Source organism: Suillus subaureus, assembly GCF_016647635.1.
Source record: "Suillus subaureus strain MN1 chromosome Unknown BJ212scaffold_6, whole genome shotgun sequence".
NCBI lineage: Eukaryota > Fungi > Basidiomycota > Agaricomycetes > Boletales > Suillaceae > Suillus > Suillus subaureus.
Genome location: NW_024538562.1, coordinates 712,720 through 728,838, shown reverse-complemented (window position 1 = coordinate 728,838; position 16,119 = coordinate 712,720). Strand labels below are relative to the sequence as shown.

General features: G+C 44.6%; 4 protein-coding genes across 4 annotated transcripts; 1 reads left to right on the top strand and 3 right to left on the bottom strand.

Moving 5' to 3' along the window:
- Positions 1-2,558: 2,558 nt before the first annotated feature.
- BJ212DRAFT_1477639 (uncharacterized protein) lies at positions 2,559-2,982 on the bottom strand (the record flags this gene model as incomplete). The annotated part of the gene is made up of 2 exons (XM_041339583.1): positions 2,559-2,645; positions 2,698-2,982. 2 exons carry the CDS (start codon positions 2,980-2,982, stop codon positions 2,559-2,561), a joined length of 372 nt encoding a protein of 123 aa, XP_041196539.1.
- A 729-nt stretch (positions 2,983-3,711) lies between these two features.
- Positions 3,712-4,854, bottom strand: BJ212DRAFT_1477638 (uncharacterized protein; the record flags this gene model as incomplete). The annotated part of the gene is made up of 3 exons (XM_041339582.1): positions 3,712-3,835; positions 4,351-4,427; positions 4,480-4,854. The coding sequence occupies 3 exons, from the start codon at positions 4,852-4,854 to the stop codon at positions 3,712-3,714; spliced, it is 576 nt and encodes a 191-aa protein (XP_041196538.1).
- Positions 4,855-5,804: 950 nt separating this feature from the next.
- On the top strand, positions 5,805-7,835 carry BJ212DRAFT_1477637 (uncharacterized protein; the record flags this gene model as incomplete). The annotated part of the gene is made up of 6 exons (XM_041339581.1): positions 5,805-6,159; positions 6,209-6,434; positions 6,514-6,847; positions 6,902-7,174; positions 7,226-7,645; positions 7,695-7,835. The coding sequence occupies 6 exons, from the start codon at positions 5,805-5,807 to the stop codon at positions 7,833-7,835; spliced, it is 1,749 nt and encodes a 582-aa protein (XP_041196537.1).
- Positions 7,836-12,442: 4,607 nt separating this feature from the next.
- On the bottom strand, positions 12,443-14,537 carry BJ212DRAFT_1333681 (PUA-like domain-containing protein). Its single transcript, XM_041334848.1, has 9 exons — positions 13,870-14,537; positions 13,758-13,811; positions 13,568-13,696; positions 13,494-13,510; positions 13,409-13,440; positions 13,295-13,357; positions 13,134-13,244; positions 13,020-13,076; positions 12,443-12,959 (listed from the first exon to the last, which is right to left on the bottom strand). The coding sequence occupies exons 1-9, from the start codon at positions 14,139-14,141 to the stop codon at positions 12,720-12,722; spliced, it is 975 nt and encodes a 324-aa protein (XP_041196536.1). The 5' UTR covers positions 14,142-14,537; the 3' UTR covers positions 12,443-12,719.
- Positions 14,538-16,119: the final 1,582 nt, after the last annotated feature.

Sequence of the window (16,119 nt, the reverse complement as noted above, 5' to 3'; positions counted from 1 at the left end):
TTTTGGTTTTCAAATTTCAGGTGTCAAGTCTCGAGTTTTGGGCTTCAGGCCTTGGGTTTTGGGTTTTGGCACTTGACACTCAGTGAATTGTGCAATGAAATCAAAAAAAGTCATGTTATATGCATTTCTTTGAGATTTAGTTTTTGGTTTTGGTTCTTGAGTTTCAGGTTTTGAGTCTCAGCACTTGATACTTGGTGATTTGTATAGTGAAAAATTCACACATTGCATACTGTCATATCCTGTATGCTGGACCTAGATCCCATGGTATTCCCATGCCTTCCAGGCCTATTTCTGGACCCCACATCCAACTCATGCCCAGATCCCCTTCCACTGTGTGCTCCACACCTCAGCAGGATTAGCCCCACTATGGATTTACCCCTGAGCTCCGGACCTCCAGATCTTCACTACTAGCCTGATCTGTACAACCCCATCCTGTCCACCATATGCACATTCTGTCCAGCAAGACATCCAGACTTTACCTCTTCTCAGATTCCAGACTACATCCACCACCTCACATATCTCAGTCCTGTTTCCGCTTTGCCTTCCAGATCTCCAGACCTATTCCCACCCTCTGTCTGAGATCCTGCATGTAACCCTATTTAGGCATATCCCCCCTTCCGGTTCTCAGCTACCTCTGTTTCTGTCTTGCTGATTGACCTTTGTACTAGTTTCATCTCCGAGTTCATTTACTTATGTTCTGTCTCACTTACTAATATGTTTCCACATGCTTGTACATAGCCTTACTCCATTGCTTACTGATCCTCTCAGATATCCTCTAGTATATAACCACTGTACAACTCTTGTAGAGTCCTCAGTCTGAATATCAACTTAGACTTGCCCAATCTTCTCCTGGACTTTGGTCCACCTAAGTTCTGTCCTATCCATCAGGCCTAGGGATTGATTCCCTAGGCCAGAGCCTTGCCTTTCCGGCAATTACCCTCTTTCCAGAATTAGGTCCAATTCCTGTCTCTCCAACTCTACCTTAGGGTAGTCTACCTCTGTTTGTTTCTACATTGAATTTCATCCAATGTAGCCCCTATTCCTTCCAGACCTCCAGACATCCTGTTCCTCGTACCTCCAGACATCTTGTCCTCCAGATGTTCAGTCCTCCTGTCCTCCAGACCTCCTATTCTTTCATCCTGTTTCCTGTGGAGATATTACCTTGGGGTCTCTCCACTTCCTGTGCAGTGGGACCTCCTCTGAGTATTTCCTGTACTCCTCTGGAACTCTCCCATGCTCCGACTTTGAATTATTACCTCCTTTGATATTGATGATATACAACTACCTAAGCTCTGTCATGTCTACAATTATCATTCACCTGGGCCCACCCATCTATATTATATACCACCCTTGGCCCACCTGTCTAATATAATATATTGTTGCCCTCAGCCCACCTGTCTAATATAATATATTATATCACACCCTTGGCCCACCCATCTAATATCATATATTGTTGCCCTCGGCCCACCCATCTAATATAATATACATCTGGGCCCACCCATGTATGTGATAACAAGTACCCTTGGCATACCTGTCTATCTGATACACATCTACATTGGTACACCCATCTACATAATATCCAACTACCTTGGCCCATCTGTCTATAGAATATTCATGTCCATCAGCCCACTCATCTACTGTACATATCCCCCACATGGGCCTACCCGCCTCCATCGGGAATAATATCCCTCCTGGCCCATCTGTCATAGTCGGGGATATTTTTACCTTCAGCCCATGGTCCACTGGCCTGTATCATACAGGATATTATGCACATCCATTCACTCATATAATACAGAGATAGGTCACTGCAATATGTGGGTCACGAGGGTCATGAGGATGAAGCTGCTCAAACAGGAACCTCCTGATGAGTTCTTGTAAGTGTGGGACAGATAGCTCAATAGCAAGTGCTGGCACGGTTTGGGCATGTTTGTGTTCTGTCATTGTGATGAGTTATATTAGAGTGAAAATATGGATCTAGGACATACAGCATGCTTGTGCAAGCTGCACCTGAGCCTCAATCTCAGTTGCCCCATCATCAATTTCACCATCATCTAAGTCAGCACCAGATTCAATCTGAACATTGGGAATAACATTATTCAGACATTCATCAGGTTGGTTATTGATACTGCCTGTGTTATCAATGTAAAATCAGCAAGACATAGCATAACATTAAATGTGAGTCACTAACCTTTGGCATTTAGGGCATCTGTAAGACAAGTACCGTTAAGCATACCGTGTTTGGTAAAGTCCACGCGCAAGGCAGCAAGTTTGTTGAGTCATTGATTCATCATGAGCATTTGCCCAAGTGCATTGTACCTGTTTGAATGATGCCAGGGTTGCTTCATGGCCTTGATATGTTTGTTCTCTGTCATAGACAAACAGAGACCATTTGGTGCTCCAAAAAGACAGATAAGGTCAGGGTAGTGCTTCATTGAATGCTGACGTGGAAGTGAGAATGTAGGAATGACACTGAACTGGTGAAATATTTGACAGTAGTGGTGGAACCAGTGAATTGCATCTTCTATTTGCAAGATCATGTCCTCCATGATAACATTCTTTCAGACCAGGTAATAGAATTCCAAAAAGGCACAAAATGTGCAGATGATGTCAGTCGGTAAATGGCCTTCTATTGCAGGCAGATATATCTATGATACTCGATCAGTCGAGTCTTATTTGAATTAGAATACATATACATACCTTCATGAGTGCCTTCAAGTCATCCCCAGTCCACTGCTTGAATCCACAGCCCTGTGGGAAACGCTGCAAGCCAGTGAACAGAACAGCAGCAGCCAGATGTTGGTCAATATCATCCATAATGCGCTCTGCCTCGTGTTTTCCATGAATATGATGGAGGTACTTCTCCACCCATGCAACTAGATGGTCCTTGAAGCAGCCTTTGATGATCTGGTGAAGGAGATCTGGTGCAATAAGTTGATGGATATCAGCACAAGGGAAGTCATTCATAAAAGTGTCATATGCCATTCCAGACTCTCAACTCTAAATCCGCTTCTCCGGATATCCAGATCCAAGATCCAGATCTCAAATGATCTGATCTATCTTTATCTCCCTTCCAGAATCCAAACCCTATATCAGCGCCCAACTCCATTTAGACTGCCCCTGTCTCCGGACTCTGGTTAACCATGTTTCCCTTTTGATTATTGATCTGTTACATACATTTCATTTCCGGTGTTCATTATTTGTGATCCGTCCTACTTACTAATAGACTCTGCATATGCTTCATACATAGCCTTTATGTTTGCTGACTGATTCCTATATGATACCTACAGTATATAAACCTCCTGTAACTCTCGGAAATACTCCAGTTCAAATATCATCTTAGTTCCTGCTCATTCCTGTGTCCTCCGGACTCAAGATAAGTCTCGTGTCATATTCCAAGTCTTAGGATTGCATCCTAGATTACATTTCCGACTCTACCTTAAAGGTAGTCCATCCTCTGTTAGTTTCTAGTCCAGACTTCGTCTGGATTAGTCTTATCCGCTTGCCCAGGTAACATCTGGATGTCTGTCAGATTTATCTCACATTTCAGATCCAGATGTCCATTGTCTGCCCTAGTCAAATCCTGGAAACTCTGGACGACTGTTCTAGCCCCTGGAAATTAAGGGCACATACTTGGGAAAGGGGCACAGCGTATGAGCTGAGGCCAAGCCCTTGTGATCCGACCCCCTTGAGCATGCGACCTTAACAAAAAGGCTACACATAGGTCAGCCCTGTGAGCACTTCTGGTAACTGAATGAAGCCTACCACAACTTCACCAACAATACCAAAATCACTCCGCAGCACACTACTGAATATATCCTCTTCAAAGAGGGCTTCTCTGTGTGCCTCACATCAGCAAAGGGCATCATCATCTAGGCTTCGACATGGAGCAAGACACCTGCAAAGGCATCAGACATTGGGAGAGCAGGGAAAGAACTAGTAAAATGAACCTTGGACACCATCTCCTCATGATAGACATAAGTAACACCTGCTCCTCATAGTCCACAATATATGGACCTAATCCATATACAACACATTGATAATGGCCATCACTGAAACATGGAATCTCAGGCTTTGACATGGCATCTTTGAGTGTGTTGAGTACCTTTGCCAGTGCAGAATGGAAGATCTGGCACCAGAAATTGCGAAATTCTTCTGTCTCTGCATGTTCCTTGGTTGCTACAGGACAGAGTCAAGTTACAGTATGAAGCGACTTGAAAAAACTTACTCTTCAGTAGGGCAAGAAAGCCAACAAGACAGAGGGCATTTCAGTGTGCTCGGCGCACATTGTTGCACACATTGCTGATGGACAGATACAACAGATAGTACTTGTTGTTTCCAGTGCCAACTGACATGGTGGTCTTGTCACTTCCAAGTATTATCGGCACAAATGTAGCTCCAAGATTACTGGGATCAGTGGCGATGATATCCTGAAAGGAATGGTTATGACCAGGAGGCTGATTTTGGATAGTAGGGATGTACTGCTTGCTGCCAGGCCCAATCAGCTGACATGAAGTCCTGGAAGTGACATTCATCTTTGTCAACTGAAAATTCGTGGAATGGGCGATAATTGAACTCATTGACATAATCAGGGTTAGCCAGGATGTTCTGTGCAACTTCATGGGGGTCGTGATACCAAACATCAAACCACTCACTCATCCACAGAGGCACATCAGGCTCAGCAGGTTTATCTCCGGAGTACTGGATGTTGAAAGACTGCCAGTTGACGCCACCAATCAGGATGTTATCAATAGTCTTGTAGAGATCCTTATGATCTGCAAAAGGTGGGTGATCATGGTGTTTGAGTAGCAATGTGGCCCAGAGATCAAGGAGAGTGTTAATGTTGGGTGCAGACATTTGTCTGTGACTGAACAAAAACTCGGCTGTCTCGAATTCCATGCGATTGTGAAATGGTGCCCAGTCATTGGGTGACTGTTTTGCGAGAGGGCATGGTGGAGTACCAAGGGGCAAAAAATCGCCACTTTCATCACATGGTCAAGCTGGGGCTTCATTAGCATCAGATACACTACAAGATTAAGGTACAATCACCATTTAAACCAGTGTGATAATTGCAATACATTTTTTTGCCTGGGCCATAGAAGTCAGAGTCCACTTCCAGAGCAAAAGAAGAGTTAGAAACAAGGCACAGATATTCAGACTGCTGGGACTCACTATTAACGTTGGCATCTAATTCTGGTGCTGGTGGTGGAGATGAGTGGTGCAGGTCAGTATCTGCTGATGGAAGAGATGGTAAGTGAGTTGGAACATAATCTTCAGATGTCAAGGGATGTGGTAACTACTGAGTGGGACAGATGCCAAACAGACTCACCATTCATACCAGTATCAACGTCCATGTCCTGATTGTCTGAAGATCCTGACTTGGGTCGATTTGCATCCACTCAACTTCAAATTGGGTGCATTGCAGTGCAGTGTCTTGTTCATCCACTGAGAGATTTGAAGTGCTGGTTGCATCAAGGATAACCACAAGGGAATTGATATGGAATGTGGTTCCTTCGAGAGTGCTGAGGAGCAGGGTGGGGCACCATGGTGTACTAGAATGCAGGTGAGAGGATCAAGGAGCAAAACAGAAATGCAGATGCGAACCTTGGCAGACAGTAACTTAATCAGGACTAGACACACTAGGGTAGCAATGTTGAAATTGACCTGTTGCCCAACTAGATGTACTGAACATAAAAGAAATGTGAGCATGTGTTTGTCTCAATTGATGGGGCCAGTACCATGCAATTTTCATCCCCAAGCTCTTCGCTCTATTTCATCCACCCTCCCATTATCTCCAGCAGTCAGGCATGGCACCCAAAGCTTCACAAGAAGTGTCCACATGTCGGACTCATCCATCGAACACAAATGCTCATCCTGGCAGGCCTGTTTTGGAGGCCAAAGCTGAGGAGCACCTCCGGAATGCAAAGAGAAAACTTCATACCAAGAAATCAAAGGTCACCAATGACCCACATGCAAATGAAAGCCCTGAGGAGAAGAGTGCGCAAATCCAGAAGGCTGCTGAACAAATTGCAGGAATTGAAGACAATATGGTGACTCTCAAGGCGAAAGCACTTGGAAACAAGCTGAAACCTGTTCACCCCCACCCCCACCCTCGCACTAAAGGCAAAAGCCAGCAAGTGCCTACTAAGGATGCTGCCAGTGGTATGAGCCTGACATCAAGGGTAGTAACAGAGCTTGACACTTACACCAGATACGCCAACTGTCAATGATGGGCCAGAGGACATGCTACTGAGTGCTAGTGAGGCTGATGTGGTTGCTGAGAAACCTGGGAAGAAACAGACAGCAGAGAAGACAAAGACATTACTAAAGGAAGCCATCAGAAATGCCCAGAATTCTGAGATCAAAACTGATAGCAATAATAACTCAGATATCAATACACGTGTCAGTGACAAGAAAGGCAACAATGCAGCTTTGTCGTGAGTCAACACACTCATTCAAAACAATGTTTTTACTCACCAAATCAACATTATCCTTTCTTGACTGTGCGGTTTCAAGTACAACCAAAAAGCTGTCACTTGGTGGTTATATCAAAAACTGGGCCAATGATGTCCTGGAGAAAGCTTACCTGAAGTCCAACATACTAAGTTCCAGATCTGAATCGCACACTCCTACTCCACCCCAATCAATCTTGTCCACTGCTACTACTAGTACCAGCACTAGTTCCAAGGCCACATCTGCGAGCATCAACAAGGAGAAGGCAACCAAACCTGACATTCATGAATCCGATGATGTCCTGATGGTTAGTGATGTCGATAGTCTCAATGACTGTCCCAATAGTCTTGAACAGCATCCAGCTGCACTGCACTGGAAAGGGAAAAAGGCAGTTAGAGTAAGTCTTTTTTTTTCATCATTGATTCACTTCACATATTACCTTGAATTCAAGAAGTCTACTACTATAATTGTTCCTGCTAGCAAGAGTGACTCCAAGCCTGAGCAGACGACTTATGTCACTGAGTCTGGTGGTGTGAAGTGGAAGGCTGCTAGCAATGACATTCAGGATTTTGTTGATGAGACTGGATCTGAGGCCTCATCTGAGGCCACAGATAATTCTGACATTCTGATAGATGATTCACAGGAAATGACAGGCTTCATGCCTGAGGTTACCACAATTCCCACCACCAAGAAGAAGGAATATGCTCCTTGCAAGACTACATCAGTGTGTGTATTTTTTCTCTCACTCGTAACTGACACAATTCATGTATTTTAGGTGTCTACCATTGTATCTCAGAATGCTGCCCCTCCACCACCAAAGAAGTTGAAGAAAGAAAGCTCAGAGTCTACTAATGACGACAATCTCATGCCTCCCCCCTCCACCCAAGTTCCAGCAGGCTATTATGACGATACCATGCCTCCCCCCAGCACCCAAGTCCCACCAGGCCACTGGACAACTGCTGCACAGGAGATGATCAAGCTGCGTGGTCAATACTGTAACACTGACCTTCCCATACCTGCCAACTCAAAGTGGGTGAAGGCCTTTTTGTCCACAGCAGTTCTTTGGGCTGGAAGTCAGCCTAATCCATGGGAGATGTCTGAGTCCATGATGGTAGACACACTGCAGGACATTTTTGAAGTAGTCTACCCTGGCGTCAAATACAAGGTGAATCTGAACAGCACTGTATTCACTGTGGTAAGTTCATTTTAAATATTTCTGTGTGGGTCTCTCATACTGTTTCTAGATGCAACAGTGGCTCTCAGAGTGGAGGAGCAACATTGGCTCTGCGGCACTTGCTATCATTGTAGATTTTTGCTCTCGCATCAAAGATGCACCAAACACCGAAGTTGCCAAGCATCTCCTCAAAAAATGTGTTTATTTATGAAGACTCGGACAATATATCATGGGAGACAGCCTACCTGTCAGTGTTCATACTCCAATTGATGGCAACCAATCATCTCATTGTGATTGCCAACCACATTGATGTTCCCACACTGAATACTGATGAGCTTTCCTTGGAAGGCATGGATGGTGCCATTGTGCTCTGCATTGTCACAGTGAGATTCATGTTTTATCCAAAAATTGCTGTTCTGATTTTTTCCAGCTTGAACACATGCTCAAGTTTGTTTGAGACAACATCATCAAGGTCGAAGAGGTTCTCACGTCTATGGCAACTGGCAAGTTTGCTGTCAAGCTCCCAATGGTACTCAACAAGGCAACAGGCAAGATGTTGAGTGGATGTTACAAGTTCTCATTTGCCAACTGCCATGAGGAGACAGAATCATACATGAAGTCAATCAGCAGCAGGAGCAATGAATCAAAGGCCGCCATCATTGTGCATTCGTGAAAGCTTATGAAGAAGTCTCCAATGAAGGCTGAATGTTCTGATGATGGTGATGAGGAGAGCATCAATGAGCATGCCCTCATTTGTAATGTTTTTTCTCCCCTGGCCGGCAATATTACTGACATTTTGTTAACATCTCAACAGAATCATTCTATCTCATTGCCCACCTGTCATATCTGCATATCCAGATCTCAGATCCGACCCTTATCTCATCTCAGATCCACATCTTATCTCCGATCCTATCCACATCTTATCTCCCTCCAACATCTCGTCATTCAATCTGTCCACTCGTCCAGTCCAGTCCACAATTCATCCAAATCCACAACCAGCGCTTATCTCCTTTCAGTAACCCCCTAACTCTGGTATTTCGGTTATCTGTATATCCGTCCTGCTCCCTGATCCGCTACCTATGTTTCATTTCCATTTCATGATTTGTGATCTGTTTCTACTTACCAATAGACTATCCATATGCTTCATACATAGCCTCGGACTCTGCTGATTGATCATTCCATTAGATACCTATAGTATATAACCTCCTGTAACTTTCTGTAGTACCTCAGTTCGAATATCATCTTAGTTCTACTCATTCCCATCCTCCGGACTTGAGTATCTCTACTCTCGTCACCTTCCAAGACTTGGGATTGATTCCTATAGTCTATCCGTATCCACCTCTGTCTCCGACAGTCCATTACCATTAGTTTCTAGTCTGGACTCGTCCAGATTAGCCCTACAATACTTATCCCTCATCTGGAAGTCGTCCGGATCTGCTATGCTACTCATCTGACCTTCCGGACGCATTAGTCTTGCCTTCCTGAAATAAGGGGCAATACTTGGGTAAGGGGCACAGTGCATGAGCTGAGGCCGAAGCCCTTTGGATCCAGTTATCCCTTGAGTACAACCTTAACACCACCCCTTATGCCACCAATTTCCCTGCTGCCTTTGTACTATTGGTCCCCATCACATATTCACTCATTCATAATTTCTACCACATCATCTGACTATACTACCATTTGCTGGCTCTGATGAATTGACTATTTCATTACTTTGCTTATCCTACTGTTTGGGCACAATGATTGCTTTTTCCACTTACTGCCAGAGGGATAAGTGAAATTCAGATGAAAATCAGAGATTGACTGGTCTGAAAAAGTGACTTTTTGCTTGTCCAGCACAGTTCAGTGCTCCTGCTTATTTGTGCTGATTAAGTCATAAAAGTACATAAAAGTACATAAAGCAGATCCAAGATTTTCCTGATGTGTATTAAATGTGTCCCATCACTGCAAGCTAACTAACATTCACCGATAGCAGCTGCTAAACTCATCTCATCTTCATTGAAGTGGGTGTCTGAAACAGCCAGCAGGAATGGTGGACTGACAGGGGCACACCTCCTCAGGGCATTTGCGACTTCAGAGATCAGAAGGCCCTGAGCCTGACTGGCCCACTGGTTGCTTTTTCACTTTTTGTCCCTTAATGTTTGGTAAATGAAAATCAGAACATTGCTTTTGGATTTAATAGACTGGCCTGGATCAGAGTTTGGAGCCATCAAAAACTATTACTACTAGGTAATCATTCCGAGATGGGAAATGCACAATTTTCATTTATTGCTGAATATCATCACAACAACAACACATATTCATATCAGATCTACTTTAGTGCATACCTTAGGTCTCTGCACATTGAGCACAACAAGAATTCTTTATTTTGTTGCGAGCTTGTTGCAACAGCAGCAGTAGTGGAAGTTGAGGTGTCGAAAACAATAGAAATGCACAATTTCGTCGCGCTATGTCTAGTGTAGCTATAGAGGGTAGAAAGGAATTGGCCCCATGGCAATTGGCAGAATATTAAATGGCAGAAGTCAGCAAAAAGTACTGTGAGTGTTTTTGGCTCTTTTTTAATCCACTATGTTTCTACTATGGCAAAAATAGATTTGACCACTACACCTGAGGCTACACCTTCTGGCATCAAAGGTGCATTGATCAACTAATATCATTCCACCCTGATGCACTCTCTGAGACTCTATTAAGATCAATCTCTTCAACAAAACCAGCTGGCATGATACTTTTGTCAACCCCCTCTAGCTCACACAAGTCAATGATGTCGCCATCCTGCATTTCCATGTACATTGTGTCTAGTGCCATGTCTGTGCCTGCTATGAAATGTACATTTTAGTGAAGACACATCAGAGTCTACAGAGGTATGTATAAAATCCACAATAGTTCAGGACTAATTTTGGTTTTGCCAATCACTGGCATTTCTTGTGTCACCTATCGGTGTAGGCCAACAGGTTGGGATTGCACATTACTGGTGTTTCCTAGTGTTCTTCTGCCAGGGGAATGTTGGAAACAGAGCAAGTCGAGTCAGAAAGTCTGCTGGCAATACAAATGTTGTATGTTTGAAGAGGTATTCAAGTGGACAGATTCTGAACACCATTCAGCACATGAAAGTAAGCTGTCCTCCCACCATTCCATCGAGCTTGATATTTGGGACCCCATATCACATCTCATAAATAATGTGTCTCTCTTTCATTCTCACCTTTGTTACTGCTTTGACCTTGACAGTGTCTATACCTGTCAGTGTTGATGAATGCCCCTTCTACTGCAACTTCCTTGATTGCTGCCCTGACATTGAATGCAAAGCAGTGGAAGATGAGAATCATGTAAGGATAAGTAGTTTTCATCTAACCCCATGACTCACCAACGTGGTAGGATATACTCATGTCTGTGTGCTATTGGGTGCCCCGCTGAACTACAGTAATTCGCACCTCTGCTTTCGCAAAACCGTATTGGTGCAGTACGGTTGACAGCATGACACATAAGTAGTTCGTTGCTGCCAGTGAGCACTGAGTGTTCGGTTTGTGAACATACCTTGCCACTGCTAGCAACATCTCAAACACTTCAACAGTGCATAAAATATGGCTGAAGTACTTATGACGTATTACTTTTCATCTCGTCATAGGCTTGCAGAATATAATCTATAAAGGCCCCACACAACCGTCGGGATGGACCGTTGACTGTTGCGTCCCCATCGTGAACCATGATAAATTCGCACCATAAGATCATATTATTTGATATTAACACTGTGTATATGAATGGTTCTGGGCAGGTGCAAATAGCGAGGACCATCAAGTGCTTCATGTTCGACCACATCTGATGTGACATTGGAGTAGGGACCCCCAGGCAGGAGGTTAGGCAGAGGAGGCCCGGGGATTTGACGGTGTTTGAAGTGGAGATAGCTGGGAGACGGAAGCAGAGCGTCGGAAGTACTAGAGAGCCAGTTCTCATCAGCAGCATTAAATTCTTCGCATAGAGCGATCCAGCCTAGCTCATCCAACATGCAGCATTGATGAATGATGATTGGAGTATGAGAGAGGAAAGAGAACACACTTTGAACGCCTGAACGCTGGCTTGCAGGATGTGCCTAATATAATGGGCCCATCATTGACTGAAGCAATTAGTAGGGCATGCGACTCTGTAATATGTCACGCTTGAGGAACTAGCAGTTGAGCGCCTTCGAGGGTGACCACCCATCTGCAGACCATTAGAAAGAAGTCAAGTGATCATAGTATGACATGCCAGGTTGTCTGGTATAACTTATAGGGTGGTCAGTGCCACAAAACCTAAAGGCCGATCATTATCAGGGAGACTTGCCTCCATTCTATAGTGACAGAGATAGAAACCCTCTTTGTTCTTCTCTCTGCACACCTTTGAAGACGAAGCATCAGTGCTTATGGATGGACGTAGATATCAGAAATGATATCACAGCCTTGACAGTCACCCAACCTATCATATTGATAGCTGTAAATAGGTAAAATCTGGACTTGAGTCTATTGCCCTGGACATATGATATGGGTCTTTGCTGCCGACCCCAACTGAAGTTAGATCGAAGTAATATAGATATGGCCTTGAAGTTTGTGAGCAAGGTTCTTGAACTAGCCTTGGGCACCACAGTCAATTGGTTAACCACAATATGTCAAGTTGCCCACCATGATAACTAATATAATGACTGCCCTGGCCATCTGTTGTGTCCTAGCCTTCAGTACCTCCGTTCATTGAGTATATGTCACATGGATCCTCATGGCTGTAGCTAGTGTGCCCTGATGCCCATTGGGGGTACAGTTCTAATATGACATCGGCAAACTCATAATTATACAAGTCATATCATTTGTTTATCGGCACAGGAAGTATGTATGTAGTGTTGCATATACATCAAATCAAGATATGGTTAGTAATAGCAAAGCGAAAGCATTGAGGTCTATGGGTACTGGTTTGACAACCTATCACATAGAAAGTAGTACCAGTAAACAGACGTTCCAAATGATGATTCTAAAAGCAAACGGAATACAATAGGTAGTTTGCAACCATGACTCGCTCCGAGCGACGAGGTGGATAGGGTATATGGGGAGCCTGAGTCATTGAGGTCCTCGTCTTTTCACTCTTCATCATCACTGTCGCGCGCCAGTTGGTGAAGGAGTTTGCGCCTCATATATCTCGCACTGGTATGGATCGATGGATCATCTTCGAACAAGGCATTGCGCTTACGGGAGGTTGATGTCCCTGAGGGCAAGACGACAGTGTCTGATGTGGCTACGGAGGCGGGGGATGACTGTGATGGCTCAATGTCATAGCCGACCTGTGAACGCCGAGGTAAAGGTGGTTGGCCTGGAATTCTCTTTTGACATTTGGTTAGTCTGATCAAAAATCGATCATAGCTAAAGCTAGAGAAACTTGCCTCCAACTTGTAGCGACAGATATAAAAACGACCGGCTCCATCCTTCTTTCTGCACGCCTTTGAAGATAAAATATTAGCGGCCACTCATGTCTATAGTTATGGAAATGATTATACATGTGTGACGGTGTACAAGCCATCATACCGATAGCCATTGAAAGGCGCAAAATTAGAAACAAACTTCGAGCTCCGGACGACACGCACGGGCTTGCCTGTGCCATAAGATATCTATTGTACTGTCATTTCCCAACCTCACATTCATCAGAGATAGAACTCACAAGAAGTGCTTCATTTCCCCAGCCTGTCCATTCCTGATCAGAGACCTGCGGGCCTGGACGTTTCTTGGGGAATTTGATGGAAGGTCATGCTATAGGAAGAAGAAAGCAACTCACAGGCCAGCCCTCAGTATCGGAGGGGCCACCCCCTAACGGTACTACGTTGGCATACAATTTTGCAGCCAATATTGCGAACACCCACCTACGCCTACATAGAAGCTATACACGCAGGTCAGACTATCGAACGAACTCGAAAATAAGCGCCGCAGTGCTTACATCGTGTCGCCCAAATCCTTGTCATCATCGTATTGACCCGAAACGACGATCGAGCAAGCGCCCGATATCTTACTACCTTGTATTCCAGCCTGCATTTGGCGGTGTACGCCAGCAGCATAACAATTTTTGCTGGGAACACACAGGCAGATGATATTAGTGACATTGTCAAACGAGAGTTGAGAATACGTACCGAGTCATCCAAGTGGTGCCAATAGGTACTCCGGGAATCTCACCAAAGCGCCGCCTGCAAAGATTGTGCTTGAGCAGTGATTGAGGGGAAATTTCTGAGAAGCATTACTGACAACATCCTGGCATGACTGACCCTGACCTCCTTGGACACTTTGCGGGCGATTTTTTTTGGTTCTTCTTCTATCTCCTCGTCCCTTACGCTAGCAATTATTTCTGGATTTTCCTCCATCTCCTTGTCCTCTTTGTTGGCGATTTCGTCCTGATCTTCCTCCATCTCCATCTCTACTCTGCTGGTGATCTCGTCTTGACTTGCCTCTATCTCCTCTCCTGGGCTACTGTAAAGGTCTTCGACTGCGGGTCGTTCTACAGCGCTAACGTAGTCCATTATGTCGTCGGTGATCGTCAAGACGATGGAGATAATTACACGAGGCCAACATGAGGCTCGTATACATAGAATGCTGTTGCGTGACGCGTCGGGGTTCGAAAGACGTGATCATCGAAAGGCCAGACTTAGGTCAAGCTACCCCTTCTAAGAAAGATCTGACTCCACCGGCGACTAGATAAGACAAGGCGGCGGCGGCGACGGCAGCTGATGAAACTAGGCCTCCGGACTGGAGAATGACACCCAAGGATCCATGACACGTCGGCAGTGCAGTTGATTGCAGCCAATATCGACCCGCATCTGCTGCCTCGAAAAGAAGCAAGCTGGATTATGGTGTCAACTCACTCCCATGTGAACTCTGATGGTCTGCATGCATTTCTGAATTGCGAAGGTTTGAGGATCTACAGATACAGGCTTGATGGCATATTGCACCTAGGTACCAGAGTAATATCAGCTAACAGATATTGCCGATGATCCTAAACTTCAAAGCATGAAAGTAGGAAAACCGGGATATTTTACAGTTATGGCTGATCCGCTCTAATTGATGAGGTAAATGAGGATGATAAAATCGACAGACCATAACTTCAAACACATGCAAGTGCTAGCCAGGGTAGCTCGTCAATTTGACCCAGAAGCATGTGTTAAAATTTAATGCATACGGCCTCGGGTTGTTCACGCGTCCACCCAAAGCAGTCCACGCTGACAATTGATGTGAGGTGAAGGGTCAATGGTACAATACTCCTCTAATATTCGGAAAGGTCATGTGCAAAAGAGCATGCAGAGGACAACTGTGACGATGCATTGCTAGCGATGATGCCAGGTGGTGAGACAAGTTCAGTTGGAATAGCAAGATAGATTACCTTTTAACAGAAGTCGCGCTTTCCTCCAGGAAGTCTGAAGCAGAATATCATGGTTCAAGCATTCATGACACTCTTATTCATCATCATGATGTTTTAATAGGGCTGGCAGAAGCGTTGGAAGCGGAGTAGAAAGAACTTGAAGGAAGGATAGCGGCGAGTGATGAATATTAATCTGCAAGCAGAACGCGGATGAGATGGAAATCATACGTGCATGAATAAACTGTACTCACTGTCTGACATAGGGTGTATTACCCCAATATTAATTGGAATCAATTGAAAAAAACTTCACTCAGTTCTCTAATCAGCCGATTTGCACCAAGGGAAGCTTCCGAACAAGGAAACTCTTGGAAGCCTTTGGACAACAAACCAAAACAGCAGGTACTGGACTCTCCCATGCGCTAGCTCCTGCTGCTGTCTAGGACAACGTAGCGCTCCAGCGATGCAAACTCGCGTCATGCATGTATGCCTTTGACAAAGTTGTGATAACCGAAGTGACGTGGATCGTTGACATGGCTACCTCAAGTTAATATGTGATGTATCTTGATTTTCCTCATAGACAGTAGAGCTGTTGATATCTGGTACAGAGCGTGATGAAGGTATTGCGAGCTGCGTGCTTTCTGTGACAAGATTTGCTAGTTAGCTCGTAGTATCCTCAATGTCAAAGCATGATTTCCATCTGAAAAAGTATTGTGGTACTTTGAGCTGCTATATGATGTCATGCTCTTCCATTCTCATGTCAAAGGGAAGGACTACGTTGGGTCTGATGATACATGGACATCGAAGGTAATTACAGTGTTTTTGCGCGTTTACAAATTAAAATTATGACTGATCTCACGTATACTAGGCCTCTGTGATGCTACCCACCTTCATATAGCTATTTCTCTACTGCGCAACTTTCCATTATGCTGCCAGCTTATGCTCGAGGGCGCTTGCTGCTGTCCCAAACGGGTACCGCTACCAAAGCTTACAGTCGTGCTGTGACTACACCGCCAGAATGTCATCATTGCAATCCTCAGAACCTTATCGGAGTTGTACTGCTGCACACGTAATGTCATATTATCTAGTGAAGACACGCTAGTGCTCACATTATAGTCAGTCTATGTATACAAAGGGTGAGCGAT